Raw genomic sequence first — 8900 nt, 5'->3', positions numbered from 1 at the left:
TAGGAGAGAACAGAGCTGAGGAAGGGAGAGCTCCATCTGGGAGGTCTCTGACTAGCTAGGGGCTGGCTTTACATGGGGCGTAGAAGGTTCCATGCCTTGAATAGCTTTCAAATAGCCAAGCCCTCTCAATTATGCTTCAGGGAAGAGGGATGGGCCAACAGGCCAGTCTTCAATTTGGACACGATCATTGCCAATTTAAGCTTTGTAACACTCATAACATTCAGTCAACCTTAGAAAAAATAACATGAAGACGGCTAAGGAAGAAACATGAAATGATTCCCTTGTAGGTACTTTAGTTGCATTCCCAAAGCCAGTTTAATCCCTCTCCTGCTGGTTTTCATGGAGCCCCTGTGTACCCACCATGACATCTACAGCTCTGTGATTCCTGTTCGCTGGTCTTGGCTCCCACACTGGACAGCAAGCTCTGCTCTGTGAGTCATCACAGCCCCTGGCCCAGTTTCTGATTTGGGGCAGGTCTTGGATGGACATTTGAGTTCTGAAAGAAAGAGGTTAATTCCAGCTCTGCCACTCACTTGCCGTGCAGCTTAGGTGCGTTATTCACTCTCCCCAAGCCATATTTCTTCTTTTCATCTGTCATGGCTTGTCATGAGCAGTGAGTGAGACAAGGTGTATAAGGAGCCTGGCTTGCAGTCTGGCACCCAGTAGGTGCTCAGGCTTATAGGCTGGACCAGTGTTCTTAAAATGCTGGTTTGCCATGGGACTCCCATGGTTGGAGGTGTCCAGGGACTTCACTGTGGCATTCAAGGCTTTCCATACAATCTTACATCCTGGTATGCAGCACAAAACTCTGTTCTCTCAGCCTACTCCACTCCCCAATTCCAGCCCCTTCTTGACTCCAGACCTTTATTCATTCCAGTTACAGGGACCGTCTCTTTTCCTTGTGAGTCAAATACTGCCTTCCCCAACACCAATTATCTTGTGATGTTTAATACAGTCCTTCCCACCTACCACTTCTATCATGCCTCATCCAAGCCTCCACTCCCTTCTGCAAAGGCTGGTGGTAGCATACAATGGCCTCGACCATTCTTTTTGAACCTTAGCCTTACTCTGTGTGACATCTCTACTAAATAGTGTCTGATAGATTTCCTCTCACCAATTAGATGCTGTTTCTACAGAGCATATTTTCCCTTTATTTTCTCCTCTTCCCTCTTACTTCTTCCTTCTTACTGATCTCCCAGCATCTAACAGAGTACTTTACTTATAACCTTAGATGGATAGACTACTTAACAAATACAAAGAGTTTTCATATCCATGAGCTAATTTGACCTTTGCAACCTGTCCACATGGTAGCTATTATTGTTTCTATTTTACAGTTGAGAAAACTGAGTGTTTGATAGGTAAAATAGCTTGTCCAAGGATGGCCTATCAAAGGGGCAGAAGCAGAGCTGTGACGCAGGTGCAGTGGTCTTGAAGGAATGAGCTCTCTATGCACCCCTGGGGTCTTTGTAGCTGCTCGGAGGGCTGCGCATCCTAACTATCATCTGCAGAGTCCCTTTTGCCATGCAGGGTAACATATTCATAGGCTCTGAGATCTATGATGCATTTGTTCTGCCTACCACAAGGCAAGTTTCAGCTCAAAATTAGGAAGAAATGTTCTAAATAGTAGAGCTATTTCCTTGAACAGATCACTTCCTAAATGCATGAGTTTCTCTAGTATAACCAAATGAATTGTGGACAGTAACACATCAGGTGTGCTATAGAAAGGATTCACAAGTCAGAACGAGCTTTGTGTGAACCCTGTGCTGTGCTTAGATTATGCATCTGTGCATGTCTGTGCCTCCATAGTACTGGGTTTTTGTGTTTTTACCATGGCCCTTATCATACTTCAGTGGAAATTTAGATATATGATCTGTGTGTCTCATTTCCCCTACTAGGTTATAAGCTCTTTAGAGGTCAGGTACCATGTCTTATTGCCTTTTATGCAGTATAGTCAGTCATGTAGCAGAGGCTTGATACACGTTTGAAATAAATTTAACAATTTATTAACTGAATTAAACCAGCCGAGGCCATTATCCCAGTAATCAGTTGAGTCACGGGAGAGTATCTGAACTCACTTTAAAATGTAAATGCTGGCCATCCATTTGGATCACTGTAGCAATCAATGCATTTCATATTGAGAGTCTGAAATTACACAGGGCTTTAGAAGTTCCAAAACCTGCTTTTAGATTGCTCAGTCATATAGTTCTAATTCTGGGAAAGTGCTCAAAGCACCGTGTAAGAGATTACATCATTTCTAGGAGCATCTGGGGCTTGCTAAATAAAAGCTGCTGGGAGGATAAGCTCTGTCATTGGATAGGAAACACCATAAGTGAAATCATCGCCAATATTGATCATGTGAGTTTCCACTGACAGCCCATGAGCCATTTAATATGCTGTTGCCTTAACGCTGTGACTTGTGACCCCACCTGGTGCAGCTGAATCACCAGAAGTTTGGTTGGAGGTAATGGTTATGGGATCCATGGTTGGCCTTCAGATCTTCTAGAAAGGAAGAGAAGCAATCACCTGTTTTCTTTTTCCCTCCCATGGCTTAAGAGTCCCACAGAAAGCCTATTCCTATTAATTTGTTTTCTTTGACTTAATATATTTGAGAAAGGATTAAAAGGAAACACTGTACTAGAATAGTAAAATAAAGAGATTTTGCAAAGCTTGCCAGAGATCTGAAGTTTGCCCAGGGCCTCAGGGACCAGTACAGCCCAGCAGTTGAATTTTATTGTACATGTAATTTCCCCAAACGATGCCTTTGATTCTTTACAGTAAAGGTGAGATTGACTTCAGATTTTAGGCCCACAACTATATTTTTAAAGGCTTTTAAATCTTCTTTGGGTCATGAATGCCTTTGCAGACTGGCTAATAGGCACACGTCAGCACGTTTCAGTGATTCCTTCTATTTTGAATTTCCCTTTCCGTGTTTTCTCTGATCCTTCCACTTTGTATTTAAAGTTGGATTAGTTCAATAAAGCAAGCGGACAAATTTTCTTGATGTGGATCTTGGGAAAATAGTCCAGAGTGATTTTTCCCCCTGCTTTCTCATTCCCAAGCAATATGCTTCAGCAATACAAGTTACCCCGTAAACTATGGGACAGATGATATAAGTAGAAAAAAACAAGAGGCTTGGTAGCCTAGGAATATTTGAGTACAGGGACTATCGCTCTGCCCCAGCACCAACCTCACAAGTGGTCTTGCTGTTGTTGTTTGGAGAATTGAAATAAATAGATGTTTGTTTTGTTTCTTGGGGGATGTTTTCTAATAAGAACTCTGCCAGAAACCCCAATCCTTCTCACCCAAGAGACAGGATTTTTCTTAGGGAGAATAGCTTCTCTTTCTATACAGAATTAGGAGGAAAACTCTAGCCTCTCATGAAACTTTGGTTTCAACTTTTAGTTCTTCCTTTCATTTTGTTTTTATTTCTTGGATTATCTATTTTTCTTTTCCTGTGCTGTTGAGCTGAATTCTCAGCTCATGACTTTTCAGTGATTATTCTTTACTAACAGAAGCATTTAAGTCTATGCATTTCTCACTGTGACTACATCCCATAAATTTGTGATACAGTATTTCTATAATTGTTCAGTATGAAGTACTTTAAAATTTAAATTATTTTTTCACTGACCCATGAATAATTTAAAAATGGATTTTTTAATTCATACATGTTTTGGGAAGGTTATCTATGTCGCTGATTTCTCGCTTACTTGCATTGTGATTTTTGCATTATAGACTCTCTAACACTGGTTAAGATTTGCTTTGTGGGGCCGGCCCGGTGGCGCACTGGAGAGTGCGCCGCTTGGGAGCATGGTGGCGCTCCCGCCGAGGGTTCCGATCCCATGTGGAGACCGGTTCCTGCTCACTGGCTGAGCGAGGTGAGGGCGCAACACCGAGGGTTGTGATCCCGTTGCCGGTCCCCGGTACGGGCACGACACCGAGGGTTGCAATCCCGTTACCAGTCAGTAAAAAAGGCAAAAAGGAGAAAAAAAAAAAAAAGATTTGCTTTGTGACATTATAATATAGTTAGCCTTCATAAATACCCCATGTATATTTCAGTATAATGTATATTTGTTTATTTCCATTGGATCAAGCTTGTGATTCATGTTTTTCAATCTTTTCTGTCCATACTGAGTGTTTTGTTGTTTGATCTATCAGTTTCGCCCCATGTATATTTCAGTATAATGTATATTTGTTTATTTCCATTGGATCAAGCTTGTGATTCGTGTTTTTCAATCTTTTCTGTCCATACTGAGTGTTTTGTTGTTTGATCTATCAGTTTCAGGGAAAGCTAGGTTAAAATCAGCCTTTATGTTTGTAGATTGGATGTATGTTGAGGTTATCATATTAGGCACACACAACTGTAAAATTGTTATATCTTCTTGAGGAATCATTCTGTTTATTAATTGTAGTTTATTTTATCCCTAATAATGATTTTTTTCCAGCTCTATTTTGGCTTCTTTTTGCTTGGTATATATTTTAGTATCAATTTACTTTGAATCTTTATGTGGTTTTAGTTTTAAATGTGTTGCTTGTAAACAACATACAGATAGATTTTTAAAATCCAGTCGTAACCATTATCTTTCAAAAGGTGAGTTTATCAGTTTGCATTTATTGTGCTTTCTGATATGTTTAGAATTACTTCTACTCAATTACTTGGTGCTTTCTATTTACCTTGCTTTATGTTTATATCTTTAATTCTCCATTTTCCCCTTCTATAGATAGGATCAATAAAAGTTCATTACACCTTTTCCCTCTGCTGGTTTCAAAGTTTTATGAATTATTTCTTTAGTTTTGATGATAACCCTTACATTTCTTCTGCACATACTTAACAAGTCTGAAATTGATCCGTTTGCCATTTTTCTCTTGAACAACACAGCACTTAGAATGCCACTCCAACTTACATTACCACTGTTCAGCATTTTAGAACCATCCTCCTTTTGTAGACCCCATGTTAGTTGTTATAATGTTTATTTCAAACAAGCAAATCTTTAGATTTACACCACATTTTTAACTTTTTGTTCACTGATGATTGTTGCATCTCCTGCCTTCTGAGTTGAATTTCCTATTTCTGAATTATATCTTTGAAAGACCTGACAGTGAGGATCTGTTAGTGGTAAACTCCTCCTGACCTTTTAGATGGGAATATATTTATTTTTCCCTGAGTTTTAAGTGATAGTTTAGTACGGTTAGAAAAATTCTATGTTGACAGTTATTTGATGGTATTATTCCATTCTCTTCTCTCTTTAATTGTTGTGGCAAGAAGTCTGTGCTCTGTCCTGTCATTCCTTGAAACCCATGTGTCTTTTCTTTCTGGTTGCTTTTAAAAGTTGTTTTGTCTCAAAGTTTATATTTGGATCACATTTAATTTATTCTGCTCAAGGCTCATTCTACTTCCTGAGTCTAAGGATTCATGTTTTGGATTAATTCTAGATAATTCTCACCCATTATTCTCTTTGAATATCATCTCTCCCCCTTTTTCTCTCTCATCTCCTTTGGAAATATATTTCTTGGGCTTCTTCATTCTGTCATCCATGGTGCTTAATCTCACATTTGTATTTCCCATGCCTTTAACTTTTTATCTTGCATTCTGGGTAATTATCTCATATTTATCATCCAGTTTACAAATCCTCACTTCAGATATATTTAATCAGGTGTTTAAGCTGTTCATGAAGTTTTTAATTTGTCAGTGTAGTTGTCATTTCTAGAAGTGGTATTTGGTTCTTTTGAAGTCAGTTTTTTGCTTAAATCATATATTTTTTATTTTTTTCTTTAATATCTTTAATAATTTTAAACCTACTTTATAGTCTCTATATGAAATTCTTGGAGATTAATCCTGTCCCACGTTGCATTTGCTATACAAGGGTACTTCAAAAAGTTCATGGAAAAATAGAATTGAGAGATAATATAAATCTTTCTGTGAACTTTTTGAAGTACCCTTGTTCCATGGTGGATTGTATTTTAAATTTCTTATTTTGTATTTTGAGTTTGTCTTTGACAGAGACCTTATGGGAATACTACTGTGGGGCGTGGGTTGTGGACATGTTCCTCTAGAATAGGTTTTTGTGTGTTTTTGCCATGTGGCTATAGATATTTCAGCCCAGTTCCAATTTTTAAGTTAATGTGTTAGCATGGGTGTTCCCAGAAGGTATATATGGTGTAGAGGGCAACTTCAAACTTAAACTGCTGTGTAATACAGGTACACAGTTACACATTCTCAGGGGCAACTTCACCCTTCACCCAAAACCCAACTCAAGAGATGCTTTTTTTTATTGACGATCATTTAGCTAAAATGATCTGTTTTTTCTTTAATGCTAGCCTTTGGGGGATTTCTTTATTTTCTTGCAAACCCAGAAAGGATGTTTGTTCTATTTTATTTGGAATTCTAGGAATTCAGTGGTAAAGGGTTTTGGGGAAACTAAGTGTGCCATGTTGTCAAATACAGACTTCCAGGGGAAGTCATTTCCCTGTATTTTAAAGAGATCATATATTCAATATTACCTCTAATGTGGAATAATTTCAGCATATCACTTATTTGCAATGGATTTCTAGAATGTGAAACATTTGTGGATTAAAATCTATTGAATCACTTTATTCTTTTAAACTATCAAGGAACTATTCTTTCTAAATTTGCATTGGGAATTTCTTGAGATCATGTCCATTAAATAACAAATTCTATATTGGAATCTTGAACACAGTGAGTATAGAATAATAAGACCAGAGGCTATTTGGAATGCTTTTTTCATCACAGCTTTCATAGGAATGAGTAACAGAAACTCAACTCCAGTTGGCTTAAGTAAAAAAGGGATATTTGTTGACTCATACAGCTGAAAAACCCTGGAGTTTATTGTTCAAGCACAACTAGATTCACGTGTTCAGAAAATGTGATTGAATCTCTTTTAGTCTCTTGGTTCTACTTTCTTCTGTATTGGCTTCATTCTCATCTGGATTCTCTCCTTATGCAAGATGTTTCCCAACACCCCCAGTTAAATCGGCTTCTCTTTCCCAGAATTCTGGGAAATGAAGGAAATGGAAGGAAATGGAAGCTGGGTGAGCAAAGCACAACAAATGTCCCCCATAATCTACCTAATTCTTTGTTTGTATTTGCTGTTCATTTCAGGATAGTGTTGAGTTCAGAAACATCTGCAGTCATTTGGCTCTACAAATTGAAGGACAGCAGTTTGACAGAGACTTGAATGCTGCCCACCAGTGTTTGAAGACAATAGTCAAGAAGCTGATTCAGTCACTTGCAAATCTTCCTTCAGATGCCCACATGGTAGCCTGTGCTTCCTTGAGACAGATCTTGCAGAATCTTCCAGACGTATGAATGTTAAAGACATCGGGACTAAAACCACAGCTAGCACGACTGAGAGAACTGGATCCCTTACCAATCTTCCTTCAGATGCCCACATGGTAGCCTGTGCTTCCTTGAGACAGATCTTGCAGAATCTGCCAGACATATGAATGTTAAAGACATCGGGACTAAAACCACAGCTAGCACGACTGAGAGAACTGGATCCCTTACCTTCCTAATGGAATCAGCAGACAATGAATGTTTTTATTCCCAAAAAGGAGTGACTTGATAGCCCGTGGAGCAGTCTGACCAGTGGCATGGGTAGCCTTCAGAATTAGAGCATGTTAGTAAAAATTTTTTAAAGCAGTAGTTCACATTTTTAAGTATGTTGACCTATTTGTTGACTTTTTGATTAAAATATATTCCCCTTTGTGGAACTGATTGGATTATAATGTATATATTTATTAGTTCATATTAAGTATTAGTTTTGATCAAATGATACCTTAATCTATATTCATATTAGTGTAGGCCTATAAGGTTTAATTAATATGGTTATTTATATGATTAAAGCTCCATGGTTCTTAAAATTATCTTGAATAAGTGGGATATTTGATCATCGATATGTTCTGCTTTACTGGGTACTTCATTTTATGTTATGAGAACAATCTTTAGTTGTAGGACCACATGTGTCAGTAATTATGAGTTCCAATCCTGGCATTAATAACTTACTGTTGGGCAGAAGAGTTGCTTCCAAACTTTGTACTTTCATATACTGATTTCTAAGTTTAAAGTGATAATGAGCTATGAAGTTCCAAGGATACATGATATGTAAATCCGAAGCACAGTATTATTAAAGTCTCATGTGGAAACATCTAGCTCTTCTTACTGTTTCTGAATATTCAGACTGAAGTAGGAAATTCTTGGAGAAAGAAAGAGGGAATGGATATACTGACAGCTTTCCCTAAACAACATTTAAAGGGTGAATTTTTTCTTTTTTTTTTTAACAACAATCTGCTCACACTTAGGAAAAACTAAATTTCTTATTGTGCAGTGATGACTGTGTTGAGAACCAAAGTAACGTGAAATGCTGCTTTTCCTTTAAAATTTTAATAGAAACAGCATCAGATTTAGGGAAAAAAGAGGTTGTGGTGCATATGTGCAGCTTGTTTTCTACGAGAATTATAAACTGGGTCTGGGTGGTGGAGAGTATTTCTACTATTAAAAAGAAGTGTTAGTATTAATCAAAGCCTTTGTGACCCTACCTACTCTATTCCGAGTTGGTTTCAAATGTTTTCTTCCAGAGTCTGAGGATGAAAGGTGAATATATTGCTTCTCTTTAGATATAACTGGCCATCTCTGTAGAAGAGAGTTAAGTACATGAGACTGAATTCTAATGAAAAGATAGAAGCTGTATGTGGGGGGTGGGGGGCATGAGGCGGGGCAGAAGGAAAGGGCATTTATTTCTTGGGAATAGTCTTTGGTACTCAGTTCTCCTGCTCCTAGGAAATACCATATTCTGGGGGGATGACTTTATTTTACAGTGAGGTCTTTCTTCCTCTAGGGAAATTATCCCAGTACTTTTCTTTAAAGACCCATCATTATTTGCAGG

At 38.1% G+C, this 8900-nt stretch overlaps 1 protein-coding gene across 1 annotated transcript in view; it reads left to right on the top strand.

Annotated features, from left to right (window-relative positions):
- The window catches only part of DLEU7 (deleted in lymphocytic leukemia, 7), a 17857-nt gene extending 9691 nt beyond the window's left edge, over nt 1-8166 (top strand). The window contains exons 2-3 of the mRNA XM_008593651.1: nt 7118-7270; nt 7408-8166. Of these exons, the coding sequence (XP_008591873.1) occupies nt 7118-7270; nt 7408-7461 (207 nt within the window). The 3' untranslated portion in view covers nt 7462-8166. The remainder of the gene's footprint in view (nt 1-7117; nt 7271-7407) is intronic.
- The last annotated feature ends 734 nt before the right edge of the window (nt 8167-8900 follow it).

The sequence above is a fragment of the Galeopterus variegatus genome, unplaced genomic scaffold, assembly GCF_000696425.1.
Source record: "Galeopterus variegatus unplaced genomic scaffold, G_variegatus-3.0.2 Scaffold9467, whole genome shotgun sequence".
Lineage (NCBI taxonomy): Eukaryota > Metazoa > Chordata > Mammalia > Dermoptera > Cynocephalidae > Galeopterus > Galeopterus variegatus.
Note: the sequence above shows the minus strand (reverse complement) of the source record. Positions and strands in the feature narration are given on the sequence as shown.